Here is a 26,662-nt window from a genome sequence, read left to right as displayed (position 1 = left end):
TTGAATGCAAGTATAATATGTATTGATTCAATGATACAATCTCTAGAATTACCCTTTTAATCCCAATGAGACCGGGGTATTTGAGATCTATTTACGGCCGGTGAAGTGTACTGTATATAACACTATAGTAATTTTTATTTTGAGAAAATAAATCACTCATTTGCATATTTATGGTAATGTATGCAAACAAGGTCATAATATTCACGCATTTATCCATGAATCATATCTTCTTCATATTTAAACAATAATTATTCTGCATACATTCTTTACACCATTTGGAATAATATTATAACAATTTTTTTTTTTTTTTGGGGGGGGGGAATTTCGTATGTATTTATATTAAAGGGCAAGCCAACCCTTGAAATAAGTTGATTCGTATTTTTTTTTTTTTTATTATTTGAATTTATTAACAACAACATAACACAATGTTACAAAATGTATTCAAGTGGGTAACAAAAATAACATGTTGTATACATATCCATGTACATGGGTTACAAAGAAAAAGAAAATATCTATAGTTGAACCATACAAATTAAGTTAATCATATATCATGTCATATCAAACCTGTGAATTAGCTATAACTTAATAATATGTAGAGATTTGTGGCTGGAATTGAAATTCACAGAGTTCCAATAACGTATAAGTGATTCAAATAAAGGATATTTTTAATCTTAAAAAGTAACTTTAAAATGTTGTTAAAGGGAGAACCAAAAGTTAGCACGAGTGCTAGTCGGGATTGGTTCTCCGAATATCTAAAACTGTATGCAAAGTCATATTAACATTTATTTTTTCCTAATATCATATTATTTGATCCTTATGATTAATCTCTGCTAAGGAGTTTAATTCTGAGATTTTGACGAAATGATGATCTTGTTTTTTCTTCTCTTATATTTATGGCCAAATTATTCCACAGCTTTGCTCCAATGAAAGAAATTGAAAAAGTCCCACGTGTCTTACTACATTTAGGCAATCGTAGCATTAAATTTTCTCTCCCTCTTTTTCTATACATGTGATTCATTAAAACAAAGTAATCCGTATGAAAGTAGAAAAATAACAGAAACAGAATAGCAAAAGTTTGCAATGAATCAGACCAATACTAGGGAAGTTAGGAATGTTTGAAATGTGAGATCACTAAGCCTATGCGAATGACAAATTGGTAATTCGGCCAGTGGATGTGACGCAGGAATAGATAACTGTACAATTTTTCGTGTACACAAATATCATTAATTTCTGTTTTTTCTCCCTTGGGCCACTACTCAAAATTTATTATAAATAACATATTAGTAATAGTCCTCTAAAAAGAAGAGACCATTCTGTGTAATACATTTTCACATTTTAGTCATTTTATATGTTAGAACAGATGGGAAAGTAGTCCAGCACTACATCACATTTACATTACCGCCTCAGCCAATTCGAAGTGCCCATACGTAACGTAAAGTGATTACTTTACAACAAAAAAGATCATAATTTTCGTATATTTAGTCATATTTAATTTAAACTTTCATCAGTTTGCTTCCCTGATTTGTCTGCTTTCTTTTAGAGTAGTTGTCTGTGGGTTGGAATTACCCTTAAGGTTTTTCTGTTTACAAAGAGTTCTTAGCACTGGAATAAGGGTAGTGTTGGGTAGTGTTGCTGCCCCCCCCCCTCCATCTCTCTCTCTCTCTCTCTCTCTCTATCATACACACACACACACATTATGTTATCCGTCCTATATGTATCTCTCAACCCGCGGTCTGCTCGCTATTTATAAGGACCGCTATTTATAAAAGAGTGCTATTCATTCAGTCCCGCGTTATGGATAGCGGTCCTTATGAAAGCGGTCCTTACGAATAGCGGTCCTTATTGATAGCGAGCTTGACCCCTCCACTCTGACCCTTCCTTCCTCCCTCCCACCCCCTCACGGCTCACGTTCCCCTATATGGATAATTCAATAGCGTCCTCATACAGTGCTATTAACAGAATAATCCCAATTCCCGCCAAGAATCCAATATTCTGCAGAATAGCCACGGTGACCTTGTTGCTTTTTCCGTCGTATTGGTGTAGCATCGGAAGCTGAAAAGGATGAGAAAAAGGGATACTTTCTGTTATACGATGGAACCTTCTTATAAGAAGCAATGATGAAACCGGGGATCTGCTATAACAAGGTGATTTTGCTGGTCCCATCGCTTTATATATAATTATATTTGTGTTTAACCCTGATATCAAATTTGCGAAAAATATAAACATATCTTTGGGACGATTCGGTAAGTTCATCGGGACAACTTCGGGGAAGTTCGTGCAGCTGCTTCTTACCATGTCAACGAGTCCAACGTAGAGAAACATGCCAGCGACAGCAGCGAAAATCCATTCCCGAGCCGTCTCGGTCTGTCCGAGCGGGATCCCGATCCACAAGCCGATGAATGCCGTACAAGCGCACATCATATTCATTAGGAGTGCCGTTCGGAGTCGCATGCCCTGCTTCATGAGTACGGCCAAATCACCTACAGGGAACAAATTAGAATAGAGTCGAACAATTCATTTTTAAGGCCGGCTGCAATAGATTGATAAGGAGGGATTAGACTACGCAGGGTGGTCACTGACAGGTGGCTATCTCATCAACTCAGCTCTCAATTAACAACAGAAAAAAGGAACACGGGGGACCAATGGTCACCGATTAGGCATTGTATATAGATAGAGGGAGCAAGTAGCTACTAGTAGTACAGTGTAGCATTAAAGTCACTTTACGCAAACATGTAATTGGACATCAATAGTATTTCGAGAGCTGCATACTATTCATGATCGGTGATTGGCAGGTTTTTATCATTATCATCATCACTTACATTAACCACATCACAATCATTTTCATCGTCACCATCATCACCATCATCATCAATAGGCCTGTTTATCATTTTCATCATCGTCATCATCGTCATCACCTTCACCATCAGCTAAATTACACTTATCATCTCGATCCTTCTCCTGCTCCCCATCATCAATTGTTTACACCATCGACGTCACCATCATCACCACCCCCCCCCCCCCACTATTTTTCACATAAACATTTAAGCTATTGTCCTTATTATCATAACCATCTTAACTATCACAATCATTACCAACCCTTTTGCCATTATCGTAATCATCACCAGCATCGTCCTCTCCTTCACAATGAACATCATCGTTATCATCACCATCATAGACATCATTATCATCATCCTAATCATCATCACCATCATCATCATTATCATCACCCCCTTCTTCACTGAAAAAACGAGGTTTATATACCTAGTTCTTAATACTAATAATAATCTTTTAAAGTCCACTCCAAATTTTATTAAGTTAGACCGAAAATGGAAATTCTTTTTGCCCAAATGATCATGAGCCCGGCAGATCGACGTTGCTCTATTCCTTATTGTTGAACGCCAGATCGAGAACAGTTATATACTTGTTGAGTCCAGCGGCGAAGCCGAGTGTAAATGCGGTTCCTGTACGACCATCACCACAACCACTATCATCATAATCATCATCAACATTATGATCATCATGGTCATCATCAAATTCGCCATTATAATCATCATTAAAATCACATTTTTATCATCCTCATTTTAGCTACCATCCTCACTATCGAAATTGTCAATACCATCAACACTATCATCATATTCATAATCATCATAATCATCATTATTAAAATCATCTTCATCACCATCATAATCATCATTATCACCACCACCACCACCACCGCCACCACCACAACCAACATCAGCATCATAAATATCATCTCAACCACCATCATCAACATGCATCAATACTTGGCTCGTGCGGCAGTTCGTGGCAAAAGACATTTGTACTTTTTGGAAGACCACTGGTGACACTAAGGGTGTTACCTTCTCCTCTCATCAATAATCACAACCACCATCATCATGAGCACTATTTCACCATCGTCATCATCTCAAACCCTATTTTTTCATCATCATCACCATGTCCTCCTTCTCCTTTTCCTCTTTATCATCACAACCAACATCATCATCAACACTATTTTAAGCATTATTTCACCATCGTCATCAACTCAACCCCATTATTTCATCATCATCACCATATCCTCCTTCTCCTCCTCGATCCTCCTCCTTTTCCTTCCCATCACCATCATCATCACCAACATCACCATCATCATCATCACCATCATCACCACCATCATCACCATCATCATCACCATCATCATCACCATCATCACCATCATCATCACCATCATCATCACCATCATCATCACCATCATCACCATCATCACCATCATCACCACCAACATCACCACCAACATCACCATCATCATCACCATCATCACCACCACCATCATCACAATCATCATCACCATCATCACCATCATCACCATCATCAGTGGTAGACGAGGTTCGTTACCTAGTTCGTGCGGGAGCTCGTGGCAGAGGACAGCTATACTAGTTGAGAGTCCAGCAGCTAAGCTCAGTGAGAACGCAGCACCTATGGCTAGACCGTCACCGAAGTTATGCAGCGAGTCGCCCAAGATGATCATCATTGCTACTGGATTACAACCTTCAAAGAAGAAGAAGAAAACAGAATCATAAACAGTCAAAGAAATAAAAAAAAAAATAGACAAGGACTAAAATTAATGGTAGGCTCATAGTTATGACATTCAATACTATTTGATTGAAACCAAAGGTATGGAGAGATGAATGATACCAAACAAATGTACCTATCTATTCAAAAAAGATGCTTAAAATACCTAATAGTGTCATTGAACAGTCGAAATACAAATAATATCAGCACTAAAATAGCATCTTAGGTTTCATAGTGTGAATATAATTCTGGCCAAGATTATGGAGAGATGAGCAATACAAATACTTATTATACATTCGAACTAAAATATGATCAAATGATAACCTGAGAGTTTATGTTTAGTATTAAAGAGTCTTTCATGATTCTCATAAACTACTACTACTACTACAATTACTACTACTACTACTACTACTACTACTACTACTACTACTACTACTATTACTACTACTACTACTATACTACTACTACTTTACTACTACTACTACTACTACTACTACTACTACTATTACTACTACTACTACTACTATACTTCTACTACTACTACTACTACTACTAAACTTTACTATTAATACTACTACTACAACTAATTATAATAATAATAATAATTATTATTATTATACTGTGCTACTACTACTACTTCTACTACTACTACTACAACCACCACCACCACCACCATTAGTGGCTTCAGGCTTTGCGTGACGAAATTCAAAACTTACCCCTTACACAGCAATCAGTATCTTCGTTTGGGAGAGGTGTTTCAGTTTCAAATGCCTTTGCCTCATTAGCTGTCTATGAATGAGAAGAAAATGATACGATAAACTTTGGTATCTTACGAAAAACCGCACCGTTACTATGTGGAGCTGCTAAAAACCGTATCAGGACAATTACCCACTGGACAATCACCCCCGGAAAATCGGTCGGTTTGTCGTCGATTTGGCGGTATGACAGAAGCATGACTGTGATATGGTAATTCTCAATGGCAAATAGACAGTCAGTTTGGTTGAGAATCGGACTGGAGTCAGGGTATTTTTTCGGTGTGACTGCAGAAGTATTCGGAAGACGGTCGATTTTGGAGGATAATAGATGTCCTCCGTTAATGAGACAAGTTTAGAATAATTTCTAACGATCTTAAAGACCGTCAATACTACTGGGCCAGAAGGGATTAGACCACACAGCGAGGTCACTGACAGGTGGCTATCTCATTAACTAAGCTCTCAACTAACATAAGAAAAAGAGGATCATGGGGGAACAACAGGCACCGATTTGGGGAGTTTTCTATAAAGAGGGAACAAGTATAGCTACAAGTAGGACAATGGGCTTTAATAACCATCAACTTTTCGACTTTATACTCATCTTATGAAACAAATAGTAGATGTCTTTAGCTTGTGCATTAGTAGTATGCACTGCACTTGGTTAAGTCACAATGAGACGAACAATGAACTCGAATAGTCTCGTTCATTATCCTACTGTGACTTATCATGCGTGCAGTGCACATCCACTAATGCACTCGCAAGCATGTATATATATTCAAGAAGCAAAGAGAAGAGGTAAAGTGAAGCTTACTAGTTCGCTCTTCGATTCTGAGTGAGATACTTTATTTGTTCCATTAGCAAACGATCCTCGCTTCGACATGGAACCGTAGGAACGCCCCTGGTGCCCGTTAGCTGTCATGTCCACATCCGCTGATGGTGTATGGCTGTGATGGGAGTGACCACACTGTCCAACGTAAATGTAATTATTTGAAGAACAAAATGTAATCAATTGATAATATAAAGATGATGACTATGAAATATTGCCTTTTCCTCAGTATTATCTTATTCTTTTAATGCAACCTTCTTAAAACTGTGATGATTCTTAAATGTTATGTTGAAATGTAATTATTGTGTCTATATTTATATATTTATTTATGTACATGTATATCACCTTTAAATGTCCGAAGTCAAATTGTATGTATTTTTTACATGACAATAAATTATCTTCAATCTCTTGAATCTCTTGAATCTTGAATCACATTATTTAGACTAACAGGAGAGTGTTTCACAAAGACTAAGATCGAATTTAAGTTGGACTAAACTATGGCAGGCTGTTCATGCCACTGTTCGCTCTCACTATTTACTGGCATTGGCCTCTCAAGGGACGTACAAATCATGGTCTGAAATCCACAGAATTTACATTTTTTGATAATTCATTATTAAAGAACAACAAATCATCTAAAAATCATAACGATGAGAGCAACCAGCGGCATGAATGGCCTGCGATAGTTAAGTCCAACTTAAAGTCGATCTTAATCTTTGTGAAACACCTCCTAGTTATGTTAGCATTTTATATACAGATGTGGTCGGTAACATAGTTTACGTAGGTCACACAATTATAGTCGGACTTGTGATAACTTAATAATGAGGATGACGAGTTTGATGACAAGTATGATGATGATAATAATAACAATATCACTTATAAAAATAATGATAATCATAATAACGGAAATGAAGATAAAAATATTAGTAATACAGTCAAACCTGTCTACAGCGACCGCCCAAGGGAAACACAAAAAGTGGTCTTCGTAGACAGGTGGTCTTTGTAGACATGTTCCTTTAGTACATGTTTCAATGAGAAACCATTTTCAAAGGAAACAAAAAATGTGGTCCTTGTAGACAGGTGGTATTTGTAGACAGGTGGTCACTAAAGCAGGTTTGACTGTAGTAGTAATAGTTTCTCGAACAATTTCGGTTTATTTTTAGTCTATTTAATATTAAAAACGTGAATTCAGTTTACCGCAAAACACAATTTACGACGGAGACTATAATTGTGCCATTCAATTTAGCCCGGGCACTAACACAAATCAGATAGGCTCACAGCCTTACACATCCATGTCTACCTTCTTGATCACAGTCTTCATCCATATTAATATACAGGCTAAAGTATTATATTTCTCAAGATATCTTTTCCCAGCACGAAGGTTGATTGCAATGCATTTCCAAACATCTCTCACTATGAACATGACTGACAAAGAAAGCGGACAAAATATACAGTTCCTCGGGTAGACAAAGGGTAGACACTCGGCGATATACATGCATGCAGGAAGTAACACTATGATCATCACGGACAAAGAAAGAGGACAAAATATACAGTTCCTCATTCTACCCTCAACAAAAGAACATCCCTTTACTGCTAATATGTAAACATGTGTAGAACAGGTGAATATGCATGTGACACATTTTTACATAATAGCAGTGAAGGGATGTTCCTTTATCTACCTGAGGAACTGTATATTTTGTCCGCTTTCTTTGTCAGTCATGTTCATAGTGTCTATTTTCTGCCATTCTACAACATTCTTAGTTACGATGAGGAATGCGCTCCCCGACTCTGGAATGAGCTTCCACGTATTTTTTTTGTTTTTGTTTTTTTTGTTGTTGAAATAAATCTTTATTCAGGTAAAATCATGGATAACATCATAGTACATAAATATTCATAACAAATCACTGAATCACATGTCTAAATGAGGTCAAATCAAATTATATTTCTATTTACTTAATAGCAGATTTTAAATTAGTTATAGTTTCCTTCCACTTAATAATATTCAAATTCGTTGTTTTAGTTCTGTTTTCCTCAACTTCTATTTTGTATTCTAACATAAACAAAAAATATTTTGCACGTATTTATCGTTTATCACGATCGCTAGATGTCTTCCGAAAATTTGACCATGATCAACAACTTCTTAACAACAAATGATATAAAGCGGGGTGAAGCAACAGTTAGTTTGTAAGAGCGCTTTAGAAATGACTTTATTGCATTGTGTTCCACTCCATGGCTTAATGTTCACCTTCGAAATGGTTCGTGGTTTTCCCTCTTGGTCTGGTACCAGATCAAGTTGTTATCTTGTTTATCTAAAACGCGACCCGAGTTTGAGGGAGAATCTTGTTTAATTGTAACGTTATCATTAAATAAAGAAACAAGTCTTGTTACAGTTTTCAGACCAAAATGAAGAGCACAATACCGACATTTTAACAGACAAACAAATTTGTAAAAAATAAGACAAAAATAGAGGGGAAAAAAACGAAAAAAAAAAACGAACTTCTTCATTTAATCTAGTAACAAGTGACGAGTACTCTTTTTTTAAAGGGGGGGGGGGTGGTCATTCATTTAATATTAAATCTTTAAATAATTCTACTACCAACATTATTTTGCTGATTTCCGTCCTATAGAACAAATGGAAATGGAAATTTAGGGGGAGCGTGTTTTTAGTATCGAAAGAGGAGAGAGGAGGAGGAGGAGAGAGAGGGGGAGGGAGAAAGAGGAGTAGGATGAAGGAGAGAGAGAGGGAGCGAGAGAAGGGAAAGTGAGGATGACGAGAAATGAAGACGATACGAGTTCAATTCATTATTTGAATTCGTTAATTCGCATTTTATTTACCGAGAAAAGGCCCGCCTCCCCCTTCTCTTTCTACAAGCCTTAGCATGAGACCCACCATACGTACTAACAGTAGCCTACATTAGGGACTTTTAGATTTGCACGTCTACAGCTTTGACTGCAACGTGTGACGTCATTTTAAGGCACTGCGCATGCGTCGGCGATTGAGAATGCGTCAACCTTAATTTTCCGAAATCTAGTAAATACATACATACATATTGGTATTTATATAGCGCCTTTACATGCTCAAGGTACTAGTATGCCGCGTGCGCATACAATATACAGTTCCTCAGGTAGACAAAGGAACATCCCTTCCCTGCTATTATGTAAAAATGTGTAGAACAGGTGTCACATGCATATTCACCTGTTCTACACATTTTTACATAATAGCAGTGAAGGGATGTTCTTTTGTTGAGGGTAGAATGAGGAACTGTATATTTTGTCCTCTTTCTTTGTCCGTGATGATCATAGTGTTACTTCCTGCATGCATGTATATCGTCGAGTGCAATCTATAAGATTTCTAATTGTAGTCAACATGGGCAGTTAAGTACGTTGACACGCATGATTAGTCGGCGTTCGTCGTGTTCTCGTCCAGTCATTCTAAAAGTCCCTATTACGCGCACTAGGGACAGCGCATTGTTGCGTCACATAAGAAAACCTACGTAGGCACAACTGCGCGCTACGTAGTGTAGCTTTCGGTACTATGGAAATATAAACACACACAAACTGAGTACGTGTAATGCACGTAGTTCTCATACACATCATTATAGTCAACTTAAATATCGTACTAACCATTTCTCATTACAGCTCTTGGATTATATATATACAAATGGATTATGTGAAATTGATTTTATTTTATTCATGATTATATTGGAGGAATTCACATAAGGTAGGAAAACGCAACAAAGTTACGTACATTTTGGTTTATTATTCGATATTTGTTTTCCACGTTCATAATTAGTAAGGCCGTAGATCTAGATTAAAGAGAAAAATGTTGCTGTGTGACGGGGGGATGTTATTAAAAAAGTTACTGGGAAGTCGTATTAAAAAAATGAAATAATCACAAACGATCACAACAGGGTTATGAACGCAAAGAAAATACATTCGCACACAATTCGATGTTAGAAACATCGACTTTCAGATTGTTTTCATGCTTGCATGTATTTGCTTACTCATGTGTTTGTTATTTTGCTTTGATAAATGGGGCTTACAGCCATTCCAGTATTTGACCAAAACCAATAAAGGCAGTATTATACATTTCCATCAAAATGTTTATAGAACTACAAAAAGTCGATAATTTGTTTCCTAAACGTTTTTAACATTGTTCTTAGCACATTTTCGCGAAATAGCTGCATATTCACTGTTACGTAATATAAAAATGTTCATGAATCTAGAATGCAATGTGTTTTTTTTTGTTGCTTGCTTGAGTGTTTGTATTTTGTTTTTTGTCTGTTTCTTACTCGTTATAAGTATATTTTCTACTTATTGTATGCTTGAATGTCTTCAGTTTCGTTCATTATACCATCGAACAAAGCAGTCATGCTTCATTGTATATATATATATATATATATATATATATATATAAATATTAGTTTTCCTTTCTTTTTAGAGGTAAACAAATACGCGTTTTTATAAATGTTTTGCAACATGTAGATCTCATAAGGTATTAAAATAGAATCCAAGTTCCTTTTTCCGGATTTTTTTTATGAAAATGAGGATGAGGGGATCCGTGTTTCTTAACATGTAAGCCTATATTTGTTAATTGTTTGATTAATATTTTCTTCTTAATGTGAGTCTGACATATATCTTGTAGTTCATAAACAGTATTCAAAATATCACAAAAAGTTCAAGTAAACAAAATGAAAATATCACAATAGAATATAGTAGCTGCGTTATTTTCATCGATCTTATTAGTAATATTATTACCTTTATGAAGCTCTTTATTTGCTACAAGACGACGAACGCACATATATTTCTCCGATTTTTGTTGTTGTATCTGCTTATTCCGACCAAGCAATTTAGAACTATCAAAATTAAAACAGTTCAGAACGCATAATTTTGGTTTAAAATGACGGCCTACTTTCATGAAACTCGTTTTCTGTTCGAAGAAGAAGACACATTATGTTTTTTTGATTTTTAATCTGCTTCCATTGCGACAAAGCAAGTTATAACTAGTGTTGTTTTTTATGATTTCATTATAAATAATATAGCTATTAAAAGACTGTTCAATTGATTCTTGTAGTGGTGGTTATTTTACCTGACTGCTAGGAAAGCATAAATACTTGTTAGTAAGCAACCATAGGACCTCACCGAGAGACCTGGTAATGAGGATTAATGCCTTACCGAAGGGCACTAGCGCCTTGGTTTCGAACCCGGGTCGCCGAATTACGAGAACACTGCTCTACCAACTGATCTATCGCGCCTTCTGGAATTCACATGATTTAAAATGGTGGCCTACCTTCGTGAAACTCGTCAGCTGCTCGAAGACGAAAAAGACGTAGATGGCCATCTCGACAACGAGACACTTCCAGATATACGCCATCTCCGGGCTCGTAGGCGTATGAGCGCTGTGATCGCTGCTGTCGTGGGTGTGGAGACCCACAGCCTGCACGAGATAGAGAAAGAAACGTTTATAAGTATGAATAAGTACATGATGTATTGACCATATCAGGAAATTCGATTTCCACTGGTTGGTAGAAGTAATATAATATAATACAGATAATGAGACAAATTACTTACAGTTAACATCTAACTTATTCATACCCCTGTATATTTGATTTGATTTTTTTTTTAGAAAAGGGCTCCAAAAAACCAAAACAATGGTGAATAAGGGATTAACTGCCCATTGCTTACCTGTGGTAAAAGATGTAAGACAGCATCACCAGTCAGCATTCAAAAGGCACAAGTAAAACACAAGAAAGAGTGGTGAAATCCCTTTAAGGGATTAACTGCCCATTGCTTACCTGTGGTAAAAGATGTAATACAGCATCACCAGTCAGCACTCAAAAGGCACAAGTAAAACACAAGAAAGAGTGGTGAAATCCCTTTAAGGGATAAACTGCCCATTGCTTACCTGTGATAAAAGATGTAAGACAGCATCACCAGTCAGCATGAAAAAGGCACAAGTAAAACACAAGAAAGAGTGGTGAAATCCCTTTAAGGGATTAACTGCCCATTGCTTACCTGTGGTAAAAGATGTAAGACAGCATCACCAGTCAGCATAGAAAAGGGCTCATTAAAAATAAAAGACAGAGTGGTGAAATACCTTTTAGGGATAAATTGTCCATTGCTTACCTGTGGTAAAAGGTGTAAGACAGCATCACCAGTCAGCATAGAAAAGGGCTCATTAAAAATAAAAGACAGACTGGTGAAATACCTTTTAGGGATAAACTGTCCTTTGCTTACCTGCGGTAAAAGATGTAAGACAGCATTACCAGTCAGCATTCAAAAGGCACAAGGAAAACACAAGAAAGAGTGGTGAAATCCCTTTAAGGGATAAACTGCCCATTGCTTACCTGTGGCAAAAGATGTAAGACAGCATCACCAGTCAGAGTAGCCACGGCTAAAGCTATCATTGTTTGTATGGTCTTGTCATAGAAACCCTCTGACATACACGGGACGAACAACCCGCCGAGCACCGCAAACAGGCTGATGATGAAAACTGCTAGAGTGCCGTATCCCCACACTAATACAGAACACACATTAGAATAGAATTTTAAAAAAAAAACGATTATTTAATTAATTCCTTTTCTAAAATTGAAATCAATTTATTAAACAACGGATTCAGTCTATCAAATATTATAATAGAGTAAAAGATTGAATATTTATTTATTCATGTGTTTCTCAATCTATTTACCAAACAACAGAATACCATCAAATATTTATTTAGTATTCTGATTTTGAAATTTGATTATCCATTTCGTGAATTTTCATCGTAAATAGATATTACAATATAATTATTAATTCAAGAATTTACTTGAATTTAAATATCTTCATACAGAGGGGATCAGGGCCGTGTTTCATACAAACGTGTTTTATTTTCATACAAATTTGCTCTCATACAAATATCAAAACGCCACAATTTCAATAGCTTATCAATGTTTTTTTGTTATCTTGGTATTTATAACAAGCTTTATGAAACAAAGTCCATGTCGAGTTTTTGGACATATGTTTGGAGAAACAATTCCTCAGCAAAAGTGCACAAGAGAGGGATCTTTCAATGACGCACCCCAAAAAAGACCGTGAAAGAAGTTTATTACATTCATTAAGACACACATAGCTAGTGATACATCAACAGAATAACTAATCAGTTACTCAAAATAAAAATATTATTACTACTTCTGAGTCAATGAACCCCCAAAATGGGAGGCATTAGTGATAACAAACAAGAAAGTGAAATAATTTTTATTACATTTATTATGAAAAACAAGGCAGGTGATATATATCTAAACATTTAAACTAAATCACAATATTTGTACTAACTTTTTGCTTTGGAGATATCCGATGGCTCAGTGGTTGTAAGTGCGCATGCTCCACTCAAGATTTGTTGCACTAGTGACGGAGAAAGTTCGTTGAACTGTTCTGCGGTGATTCCCGCTTCATGGTCAATACCGTATATGTCGAGAAGTTCTTCACTCGAAAAGCAGGTCTAGAGACAAAAGAGAAAGAGAGTGGCATAAAGTAGGAGGAAAATCATGTTTTACTCTACTCTTTTTCGGTTTGGGAGGGCATTCTACTACGATTCTGAGCCGGTTAAGCTTTTCCTCTTCTATTGAAGCATTAAATCCGATAAAATCTTGATTTTTTTTCTTGATTTTTCTTGATTTTTCTTCATCATATGACTGTTGAGATGCTTGGTCATTAACATTTCAAATGTTTGAATGTTCGTATCAAATGCTGATGCAATTTTTTTTTTTTAATCGGATCGTACTCATATGGTGTGCGATAGGCTTTAGAGTGTAGTAGTTTATCCGCCATACATGTATATACCTGTACGTAGACTTCCTTTTATTGTGGGTGTTGTTCTCTAAATAATGAAGGCAAATTTAAAGACTTTCGATGAAAAAAATCAGCAACAAAAAATGGACATACAACCAAACCAGAAACCAAACGACCAAAAAATAACAACAAAATACTGCAAATGAAATTTCCATACTTTAACAGCTAACATCGTAAAGGGGGAAACAGTGATGTGGATGGGGAAATTATTTGATTGCAAAAGTCGCAACATATCTCAGGATTTGATCATACCTCAACGTTTTGTCGTTGATAAGCTATGTTCATATCAGTTATGAAATATGATTATTCAGTGATAATTTAAAGGCATGTCATGAGCAACTATTTCTTTGATACACACTAGGACTGTTACACCCTACATATCAAATGTCTTTTAAAGACTTTTTTACAGCATTGTTAAGTAATCTTATTGTATTATTTAGCGAGCCTTTAATCCGGCTTTTTTTTGCCGACAAAATGAATAGGCCTAATCGGAAAGAAAATTACATATTTCAAATAACCGGGTGCGAGATCATAAAAACATTTATAGACTTGGATCATTTTACACTGAGATACATGGAATGTTAACCTATTGACTCCTTGAACCGGACAGTCCAACTGTTGAGAAAAGAACACCAGCTGATCAACAAATGATGTACGATCATACAACTCGATTCCTTCCTTTTCACTCTCGAATTAGTCCCATGGATGCAATTGGTTTATGCACCAGAGCCCTGTTTCAAGTTCAAAACAAGTTCAAATCACAAGCTACTGAAATCGTGGCTTTTGATCCGCTGAGAGCAACTTTGTCATAGAAATTCAACATTTTTTTATTCATGACAAGTTTTAAGAAACAGAGCCCTTGCAATCGACTCAACATTTGCCTTTACCAAAAGGGTGAAAAGCTCTCAAAATAAATACATCGAAAAGCATAGATAGCATTTAAATGAATAGAACATGTTTCGGAGTTTCAAACTTAATCCTCAGGCAGAGTTTCACAATCGAACTAAACCCCATTTAAAGGCCTTTATATACTCCCTGCCTTCTCTGATTTTAAGAATGTTAAATGTCGGAGTGATGAAAAATTGGTAACCATTATAATTGGGTGTTTCATTAATTGAGTATGTCATAAATAAATTAGAAGCTACATAAACTGTTGATAATTTATTTACATAATCCTGATCAGAGCGCAGATACCAAACGAAAATAAACAAAATGTATTTGGAACAATAACATATATACATAGAGCACTTATCAGTTTACATAATAGTTATCTATATTCAAAGCTTGGGCACGATGTGCATAATATTATAACAGATAAGGACATAATAACGTCCTTGTTTTCACGAAGTGAAGAAAATCGTAACGCAAAGTGAATGCATTTTTTTTCACTACCGTCACTTCGTGAAAACAGCGACGATAATAGTAATGGCATCAAACATGTTTATCACATGCCCTGTTGAGGGCCAAAGACGTGTTGATAATATAATAGGCCTGTTTTCATCAGCTCGAGATTGCCAAATAACCCGCTATTTTAACTATCCCGATCGCAAGTTATCAAGCTAATTTGCACCTTCATTTAGCCTGCAGTTGCAATTAGCGGGATAATCGGTCGAGATAATCATTCTGAGATATCTTGGGCTAGTTTGCAAAATATCCCGCTATTTGTCCGGTTCGTTTTTACCAGCCAGAAGACTAGCACTCTGCGCGAACGCTGAGCAAAATATCTCGAGCTAATTTCTCGAGCTCGAGCGTCGAGCTGATGAAAACGCGATTTGTAAAACTTCGGGCTTATTTGCTAATCAGAAACAGCGGGCTATTTGGCAATCTCGAGCTAATGAAGAAATACCTAATTATCACCTAATCATCACCTCTCTGACTCACAGCAGCAACACGGACGTGACTTAAGGGAAGAGTTTAGTTTTGAGTTTCTGTTTGAAAGTTTCTTCTGTCAAATAGGCAGCGATGTTGTTCAAGTACCTAAGCGGACCATACACAGTAAGCGTTTTGTTTATTAATGATCAATAAAACATTTAAATATATGTTTTGCTATTAAACACATAGGACTGTGTTTGTGTTTGGCATGGTCTTTGATGAATCATGAGAGAGTAAGATTGTTCAAGGAATGATTGGGAAATGAACAGTGAAAACATATTGCTATAGAATGGCGCATGTACTGATTGCGTCATAGGCATAATTAGCGTAAGCAGTTTGGCTATCGAAATACGCTATGAGTACAACGAGCATTATCGTAATTAATCTTTTGACAAGTGTGTAAGTTTGTCTGTGTTAAATTAAAATATATGTTTCCATAAGTGAATCAAAACATGGAATATATCTTACATAAGATTGATATGAAATAACATTTACTATATAACGTAGAACATGTCACTCTTCACTATCATTCCACCCTCGTGTTGTGCGTCAAAAAAACCGGGCAGTTCGTTGACGCAGTCCTGTGTCAAATTATTGACGCATCGTGAGCAATTTGCATAACACATTAATTTCAATCCATCTTACCGTTGTAACGTTCGCAACGTGTGAATGGCTATGATTGGCGTGGTCGTGATCATCAGCCAATACCGTAGCACGCTTCTCTATGCTCCGCCCCTTCGAGCGTGTTGCTATGACGTCCCTCCTCCTACGGGCGTGTTCATGGTCGTGGCCATCTTCCCCACCGATTCCGAGGTCTATCAGCATGTGCGCGAACTCTGCGTTGCGTTGTAAAGAGAGAGTTTAAAGAGAGTTTGAGTTAGACTATATAGAGGGAGAACCAGGGAGAGGCGGCGGGGGGGGGGGGGAGGGGTTATCATAATGTTGTATCATAACAACCGAGGAATTTCGCAAAAGTCTGTAAAAATTATTCTCTGCAAATTCGATCGTCAATGAATTTTCCTTACTTTTACATTTACAGTTCGCTGCTCCACTGCAAAAACACCCAATGGACATTTACCTGACTGATTTAACCTACCCCCCCCCCCTTTTTTTCATAAATTAGATGCAAATGCCCAAGAAACATGAAATATTAATCATAGAAAGCTTCATTATCACGGATTTTATCCAGGGGTATGTCATTTGAAAATAATGATTTGAACCTAAATACAACGTATCTGAATTGTCTCAAGTTGTCACTGTTGCGTCAGTTAATGGAGAACATCTGTTGTCCTCTAAAAATGTTCTTTGTCCGAGACATCGACCTTATAATTACAAGCAAATTCAATAACATCGAGCATCGAATTTGGAAATGTATGAACAAAACAATTACATCATCCCAGAATGCTTTTACATAGGAAACATGATAGGGTTTAGAAGATCCCAGTGGGTTGATTTCTAGGCAGTCTCTACGATCGTCGTATTCTCTTATGCTCACCTTCCTCGGGAATGACGCCCAACGTCGCATACGTGTCGAAAATTGCCTCGGTGAAGTCCGTGGTCGAGGGCAGAATGGGTTCTCCTATGCAGTACCCTTGTAGTAGACCGGCAACCACGGCCTGCGCCGCATACTGGAGCTCGTCATCGTCAGCCCCTGCTTCGTGGTCATTCACGGTTTCGTCGAAGACAGATTCAACGCTAAAGCACTATTAAATGTACGATAAAACGAGAGAGTTCGCATTTATTTGATTTTTCTAATCACCATTTGATAGTCCATGGAATGCTCATGATCGATCTCAACACCTACTTATTTAAGAATTTATTACGTTAAAGTTATATTTAAAACAAGATAGCAACTACTTTCGATATATCAACCAAACGCAATCTTAATATATTTTGTGGGTCACCTAAAAAGATGGCAATGGCGTATTAGGTAATCCAAATATGATTTCTATGGGACATAGAGTACCGAAGCTGTGACGTCATACAAATCTATTTTTAGAATTTCTCAATTTTTTCTTCATTTTCCGAAAGAACATCAAAAATAATGTCCAAATGTCGAAAACCAATTGAATATGTTAAATATTGGCTGAGATATGACCATCTGAATAAATATACTCCCCATAGGAACTCAGTGTTATATGCTCTGGCTCCTAATGGTTAGAAGCCAGAGCATATAACACTGAGCTCCCATTGGACATATTCAGATGGTCATATCTCAGCTAAAAATAGATTTTTTGATAACGTCACACTTCTCCACTCTAAAAAACAAAAAATTACTATTTCCCTGTGATGAGATATTTATTTGATTTTTTTAAAGATTTGTGTTTTTGCTATAATATATCTTTGATTTTTGATGGGCCTGCTATTCTTGTGTAAATATGTTATGAATAAAACGTTTGAACTGTTTGAATGTGTAGCTTATGGCTTCTAGGCTTCGTTTCGTTTTTTCTGAATTCTTAGCAGCGTACATAATTGAATTTGTGCATGCGTTTATCTTGTTGATATGCCGTCAAGTTTTCCTTTTCGAAATCAGTATAACCAATAATCTATTCATATTATCCCATTTTCCACCTCTTATATATCATATATTCTTCTACTATTCGAAAATTGTATACCTTTGCCAATTATCAATGTTACAGATTACTCTTACAGACGCAAATATGTTATTGGTCCCTAGATCGTCACGTGATATCGATTGCCAGGATCTTAATTAGCGTCTTCCACTCCTAGCCTTATTTTTCCTTTTTAATCCGAAATGTTTTAATTCTCCAAATAGAATTACTACAAACCAAAACAAAGTTAATACAAATAACATCATTCAGAAATTAAATAAATTACAAGTCAAACTAAATGTATACATTTTCTTTTGCACCCGATACAGTATACAGAAGGAGAATATTTGAAATACTCGTTTAAACACATGTTTACGTAACACAACATAAAACAATGCTTTGTTCAGAACATGTTAATAATCTTTTAATCTTGATCTAAGGAGACACGAACGAACGAAAGTAAAGCATAGTTTTAGCCCTGAATATAGAGATTTAGCTTTTTAAAAACATATATAAAAAAAACAATACCAAACACAAAACACACTCACAAAACAAATTACATTCGGTCCTTCTATTCCTCATGCATACGCACATACTATAGTCAAACAAACACACCTTTATACACCCAAAATAATGTTATATTACAAACTCCACCAGTCAATATTTGTATTATAAAACCTATGTCAATATTAAATGCCTCTCACCTTTGCGTTTGATGACTCAGCATAGCTGTCATGGATCGATTCCAAGATTACTTCCAGGTCATTCTCAGTCAAGGTCAAGTTAGACGAATCAGGTGCCGCCATCTTGAGTGACGCCATCACCACACTTTCAGTGAGATCTGTGCCGCCACGACCGGCCTGGCATACCGCCACCATCTCGTACGCTCCGAAGAGGAATAAGGGACTAGCACGGAGAAACTCGACGTCATCGAGTCCGTCGGCAACGTCGATATCGAGGCTGGAAAAGACGTCAGATGTGAAGTCATGTTGACACTAGAACAGACGGAGGAGAAAGAGAGCGAGGATGTAGTTTAGACCTTCTAAAGATTAACTCAGGGCAATTAATCTCGTGTTTTATTGCCTTTAAATTATCAGCGTTATTTCACCTCTTGGGTGCCACAAGACGTCTTTAGGTGTACCGTAAGAGAAATGAACTAAAGATCATTTTTTTAATCCATTAAAGAAATAACACTCTACAGACAACTAAGTGTCTCTTTTTTTTCTCGCTCCTTCGCAATTTCATTCAGAAACGATGTGATTTCAGGCAATAAAGTGCTAAATACCCAAATTAGAAGTCAACGAAGTTCCAGAATGTCTTTCGCATACATGACATTATTACTTATCTAGTGTATTATGCAAATAGCAGTTAACTATACAAGAAATGTCATTGTTTGTTTTGGCTCGCTCCACTCAATCTCAAAGTGTAGGGGCAATATGAGTCCGTTCGTGTGTTCATGGCACTTGACGTGTACCAGCGTGATTAAACATAGAGACTTATAGATTTGCACAACGGAGAACGTAGACTGCCCTTTTAAGGCAATGTGACGTCCTTTTAAGGGCACTGGCAGTGACGTCACATTGCCTTAAAAGTACAGACCACGTTCTCCGTCGTGTAAGTCTAAAAGTCCCTAATGAAACTCCTATAATGACTTGGGATTAGGGTGACGCGAAATCATTTATATCTCTAAAGGGTGCCGCGACAAAAAAAGGGTTGGAGAGTCGCTGTCCTAAATAATTCTTGTTTGGAGCACGTCATTGTGACATCAGCACATTTCAAAATGATGCACAAGGTTTTTGAAACTACCTAAAGTTGGTTTAACCCCCCCAAAAGCGATATGCTTGCGAACCAAATTGAAAGGAATGACAGGTTTTGTACTTGTCCTATTCGGAGAAACCGATGAACACGTCCCACTGGAAACTGGAGCCCGGCACGGGATGAGCGCGTCTTTGCCTATTGAGAAATCCTCTGTAAACACACAACGACCCTCGCACGAGCGCACACCCGAGCCGATAGCACGCAACCCCTATTCCTAATCACGCTCTTCACCGCATGTATTCATACAATGATTTGCACGAGTGAATCCGTATTATGAAATGCAACATAAATACATCAATACTTTGTAATATATAGACCAAAAACAAAACCGCAATGAAAATTTGACAGTAATACACATCAATAACAGCAATAGTCGGTATTTCTCTTCGCGTATGTTTAAAGAGACACACACAAAATATTTAAAGGATTCTTGTTGTATTACGATGTCAGCGTACAGGTGTCCTGTCTAGCGGCAGTTATGTCACCGGACCTTATGGTGGTTCAGGGTTTCGAGTCCTTCGAGTCCGGTGGTGATGAAAATGAACATTCACCTGCTATTAGGCCTATACAAAAAAGATGTTGTTTTGCCCTTTGCTACCGACCCAATTTCTTGAAATCTACGGTCGGCTTTTTTTAGCAATTTCTTTTAAAAGCGTTTTTTAGAGAGAAAAAAAATTCTATTAAATCATTCAAAACTGAGAAATATCAGCCCAAAGAGGTAGTCAAAGAAAAAAAAAGATTTCCGACCGACCGACCCATGTTTTGGCACCTAAAGGGCAATACAGCATCTTTTGTATAGGCCTTATCCTTTTAGTCCTACAATTTCCATAACGCAAATTGCATAAGTAATTGGCGCTCTCCTGGGGTGAAAGAGATTTGTCAACTGCTATGTTTAAGAACTTTGAATAAATTAGTTACGATTGTTCCCTGTTATACATTTTTCACCAAATTTAATTTTTATCTTTCAAGCTATGATTTGTGCTCATTGGAAAGTAAAAGTTTGCTTATTGATTTGAAAAGTCTTTCCATTTTAAATAAAGCTTGGTGCATGATACATGTACAACTTTACCTCATACGTCACATTTTCAACGAAATGGCTGCGCACATGTCATGCTAAAAGGCATCAATTCGTGCTAAGAATAACTTTACTTTATTATCTCTTGTACACTTTCATAAAGAATATTGTACATCAAAGAACAGGAGTACATCCCATTTTTCAGAATACACGTATTCTTTAGGGTAAGGTTTCCTTTAATATACTTATAGGGCGTTGCAAAAAGGTGCAATCAATGGCAAATCCCCCAAATCAAGCGTAAGTCTTACGATTTATTGCAAATTTGCAATTGATCGCCACTCAGTTTTCTTGCAACGCCCCATTCGTAAGAGAGAGAGAGGGGGGGGGAGCTAGATCTAGTTATTAAACTTAATTTAATTGTTAAAGCTTTAATCCTGAAAAAATCCTAGGAAATTAAGGACACTATTGAGGCGTTGCAAGAAAGTTGAGTTGCAATTGATTGCAAATATCAGATGCCAATTTTGCAACTTACAATCAATCGCAACTTTATTGCAACGCCCTATTCGACATCATTTTTTAAAATTGCTTTAGCGCCTTATCAGGGCGGCTCAGCTACAAACGTTTCGACTGATATGATGCTGTGTATCGCGGTAGAGTGTTATTTGCATTATAGCTGCGGTATAATTATAAAGGGGCAAATGTTGATTCAATCAAAAACTAAAGGTTGTGATAACAAAATAGTTGTTTACATGTTAAGTATCGATTTGTTAAGAATAAACAAACATGATCAGTTTAAAAAAAGGGTTTTGTATTCATGTCCCTTTCGCCAACAGTTGGACCAAGAGCAGTTCATAGAAAATATGAAATCAAGTGTTGTGAGCATGAGTTGGCCTATACTAACCGCAAAGAACTTTCTTGATGTAATTAATTTCTAAATAGGCCGGTTTCTGAACATATTCAAATTTATAGATGTTTCTCTCTTTGGGACCTAGTAACGAGGTATTCATTAATATGTTATTAATGAATGAACTACAATACTTGGAATCCAGATTACATGCATTACTTTTTGCCATGTCGGGCAATCCAAGGACGAGAACAACCTTTTTTTAAACAGTATGTATACACTTGTAATAATAGTAAACCAGTCAAATAAAGTAAATGATTGTAATTGATTTGTAATATTTTGTTGGGAACAGAAATAAAATAGAAAAAAAAAATAAGTGAATCGAAAAGAAATGCATATAGCAGTAGAAGAAAAATACAAAACATAACAAATGGGATGATAACAGTTAATATTATTATTTACTATTGCCTTTTGGGGTCTAGCCTTGTGGAAGAGCATCGGGGGGGGGGGGGCGTAAATACAAAAAAACTCAGCAACCATGACAAGAGGGCCATATTTTCCAGAGGTTTTAAAAGGGCAATGGCGGTTGTGCCCTTTTAAATCCGGCTATGTGTTGCGGGCCACATTCTCAATTGTTGATCTTCAATCTCAAAATCAATACAAAAAAGGGACTTGCCAGAAAATAATTGAAAAAAGTTAGATGCATGTACTTCCTCATAGTGATACAATATATCCGTATCATGATTTATTATCTGTTTGTTTTCATCACGTTTTCTGTGCGTGCTGTGCGTGGGAACAATATTGCGATTTAACATGTAGTTTACATACATCTCTCATGCTCATATAATATAGTCTTATTTTACATAATTCTCTGATAGTCATAGGCCTAGTTTACATAATTCTCTCTTCCTCAAAGTCTTAGTTTACATAATTATCTCATGATAATAGGCTTAGTCTATGCATCACTCAATTTCCTTAGGCAGGAGTTTAATTATAGATATGTTGTATCCCACAATGCACCACACTTGAACGCTCGCACTCCAAATAAAGGCGTGGCCTTATGACTTGCTGGGTCTATATTCCAGGACGCGCAATTGTGGGTGTTATCATCGCATTGTGTGTTCGCTAGTGAGATTTTCCTCGTTTGATGTGTGAACAATTGAGATTCTGATTGATAAGATTCCCTTAAGCTTGACAATTGTGGAATGTCAACTTTATAGTATAAAACTACTGTGAAAGAAAGCAGAAAAATCAGATAAGCAGACTAAAGAAAATTTGAATGAAATCGGACAAAATATAAGAAAGTTGTCAAGTTTGTTAGGCCGATGGACAAATCGTATAAGGCCATTTTAAATTAGCTGAAGTCGCCATGTTATCGTGACGTAGTGCCGGACTATTTTCCCAATCTGTTTTAACAAACATGAAAAGTACAGAATATTGTTCTTCTTCAAAATGCATGAATTAGCCTGGTCAACTCCTTTTAGATGACCTATGATAATATGATTTCCATTATGTTTTGAGTACTGCCCCAAAGGCAAATGACACTTACGGGAAAAATTAACAATACTGAAATATATTGTGTACTCGAAAAACGGGAGAACTGTCCGTGACTCTAAGTTACAACCCACTAACCAAATTGCCAATTTGAAGTTCGCATAGATGTAGTAATCTCATGATTCAAACATTCTTTAATTTATTCAGTATTGGTCCGATTTATTTTAAATCTTTGGTCATTCTGTTTCTCTTTATGTTTTGCTTTCATACAATTAAACATATTAAAAAGTTCGAATTGCCTTCATTTAAATTGAAATAGATGTTGTCTGGAGAGGAAAATCAATAGTTTTTGCAAACAAGATAAAATCAAATATCTACGTATGGAGGATAAGTATTGGTATAGCGATTTTTAATTATATTATAGAGACTGATATCATCACATTATTTTTAAAAAAAGAGGACATTTTTAAATCCAATGCTAAATGTGACTTCGGTAAGTAGGACAAGTATTAAAAAAAGAAAAAGAAGAAAAAGAAAAAAGAAAGGAAGAAATATAGAATGAAAAAATAATGAAAAGAATATAGACAAAGGAGAGGGAGAAGAATAAGATGGAGGAGAAGGAGAAGTAGGAGGAGAAGGAGAAGAAGGAGAAGTAGGAGAAGAAGATTAAGCAGAGGAAGGATACTTCAAGAGAGCCATAATGTCAAAATATTCAAGCTCGTCGATTTCTTCTCTCCCCCCAAATCAATGACAGGCCATGTTATGTTAAGGGCCTTATTTCAAAACTGGATGATTTAGATCAAGGTGTCCCTGAGAATAAGATTCATCGAGATTTCAGTTACAATGTGTGTCTGTGTTAAGTTTTATACAGCCTGTTTTTTAAAAGTATTTATCGTATTGTATCGTAGTTTCATGTGTTTTTTTTACCTTCATTTTGTTGTTTATAAGGTAGTTTCTTTCTTTTTCCATTTGTTCTCTATCCCTCAATCTCTTTGCTTCATTTTTTGTTCTCTCTCTATCTTTCTTTGATATAACTACATTCTTTTACATTCACCTTTCCTTCAATCGTATTCATATTTCTCTCCATGAATATCCCACCCTCTATCTATCTGTCTGTCAATATCTCTCCCCATTTCACTTTCATTCGAATATAACTCACCAGAATTTTAATGTGCCTTGATTTAATTCTTAAATATTTGTTTCGTCTTGCTGAACTTTAAGATTATCTGTTATGTATATTTTGTATTTTTCTGTTACAGCAGTTGATTGTCTGACGAGAAACCCCGTTTTCGTAAACTGAAATAAAAATTAAGAACGTGAATAATAAGTAAAAAACCTAATGACTATGTTAACTAAATTGTTTTTGTTTTACCTTAGAACAGTTATCGACCCGTTGCTCACAATCGATTCGTCCGAAAACTATTTCGACCAAACTAACAACTTGATCAAACGTTACATTCTGTTCCGGGTTGTTAAAAAAATCGAATTCCTCTCTCATGCCTGCCAGCTCAACCTCCAAAAGATAATTTCCAATTTCCACGTAGTCATCATCATTGTCGTGATCGTGTATTTCCCTCGATTCCCTGGTCAAGCTCGCGACCGTGATCGCAAGAAAGTTTGTCAGGATGGCGAGAAAGAGAATTCCGGTGCACACGGTACGTAGGTACGCCATTTTGAATGAAGAACTTTTTCTGTACTGTGCGCCTATGGGTGTGTTACATGCAACTGTTACGTGTAGTACGTGTCGTGTGCATGCGGAGTGAAGACGCTCGGAGACATATCTATAATACATGTCAATAAAGCATACTGCAAACAGTCTTTTATTGACTAAGTCTGCATCAATCCTACTGTGTTGATTTTTCCGAACGTCAAGCCACGCCCACCGAATCATCAATTTCGACCCTTTGGACTTGGTATTTATTGCTTTGTGTAAACCTTGCAGAGGCGTCAAACATTTGTCAATTTCATCTGTCGTTTCTGCATTACTCGTAGATCGTCCTTGTTTTCACGAAGTGACGGTAGTGAGGAAAATCGTAACGCAAAGTGAATGCAATTTTAGTTCACTACCGTCACTTCGTGAAAACAGCGACGAATATGGTGGTCCTGAAGGGACATCGCGAATAGACGAAAACGCCAATTATTCACGACGAAATTCACGATATCGTCAATTTCGTCGTGAATAATTGGCGATAAAATTCACGACGAGGTTCACGCCTGGCTGGTTTCGTCGTCAATTACGTCGTGAATTTCCTTCTACTGGCTTTGGCGCGCGGTATACAAAGTTAGCCCCTTGATTGAAGACGATTATGACGAGACGTTTTTACCATGATTTCTGTGTAAATGGTAGGTTTTAACTTCATATTATGCACTATTTGTATTTTATCTTTAACAAGATAGGGATAAGGGTAATTGCACAGCGGAAAAATTACCCGGTATGCAATTAATGGTCTAGATGCACTCAAAGCATTTTCCCATACGTTCATTTCCATGGTGTAATATCTATTGAGTAATGTAATGTATCTACTAAGTACTAGCACACTCAATATCTCAAACTGAGTCAACAAAGACTGAAAGAGTCGATGTAAACTAATACTAATACGTAATAGCAAGTAATACAATCTTTCCTGGAGATAGGGCATTAGTCTTGAGTGACGTTAATCTTGCATGTTGTTGACTGATATCACACCATTCTAATCTGAGATCACTCCAGAGTGCAAACAGAGACTGGTAAATGACACGGGATCAATGACCAGTTAAGGTGTGATTTCCAGAGGTATTGTAACAGTCTTGTGGAAGGAAGGAATGCCATGAACTGAAAGATATGTGACCCTGCACCACAAGTTTTTTGTTGAGCCCAGTAAATGTGTATTTGGTCAGCATTTCCTGAAAAAGTACACCTTATTTATATGTAATTTCAAAGTTTGGAAGCACGAAACAATTTCAACGCATTTGGTATTTTGGCAGTATTTTGTAAATCTTCATGTACGTTTTTCTGATATCTTAGTTGTAGTAGTTTTTATTTATTTACAACCATTGCTAAATCTCATTTGGATCTCCAGTAACTTTAAAACAGAATAAGGTATTACATTGATTCCT

The 26,662-nt window shown here is 36.5% G+C and overlaps 1 protein-coding gene across 1 annotated transcript; it reads right to left on the bottom strand.

Moving 5' to 3' along the window:
* Positions 1-1,664: 1,664 nt before the first annotated feature.
* On the bottom strand, positions 1,665-25,309 carry LOC582438 (zinc transporter ZIP8). Its single transcript, XM_030992742.1, has 12 exons — positions 24,939-25,309; positions 19,100-19,390; positions 17,339-17,546; positions 16,489-16,679; positions 13,456-13,621; positions 12,489-12,658; positions 11,432-11,578; positions 6,130-6,282; positions 5,283-5,355; positions 4,390-4,542; positions 2,293-2,480; positions 1,665-2,052 (listed from the first exon to the last, which is right to left on the bottom strand). Exons 1-12 carry the CDS (start codon positions 25,236-25,238, stop codon positions 1,915-1,917), a joined length of 2,178 nt encoding a protein of 725 aa, XP_030848602.1. The 5' UTR covers positions 25,239-25,309; the 3' UTR covers positions 1,665-1,914.
* Between the last annotated feature and the right edge of the window lie 1,353 nt (positions 25,310-26,662).

The sequence above is a fragment of the Strongylocentrotus purpuratus genome, unplaced genomic scaffold, assembly GCF_000002235.5.
Source record: "Strongylocentrotus purpuratus isolate Spur 01 unplaced genomic scaffold, Spur_5.0 spur5_scaffold_20, whole genome shotgun sequence".
NCBI lineage: Eukaryota > Metazoa > Echinodermata > Echinoidea > Camarodonta > Strongylocentrotidae > Strongylocentrotus > Strongylocentrotus purpuratus.
The sequence above is the reverse complement of the archived record's forward strand: the minus strand, read 5'-3'. Positions and strand labels throughout refer to the sequence as shown.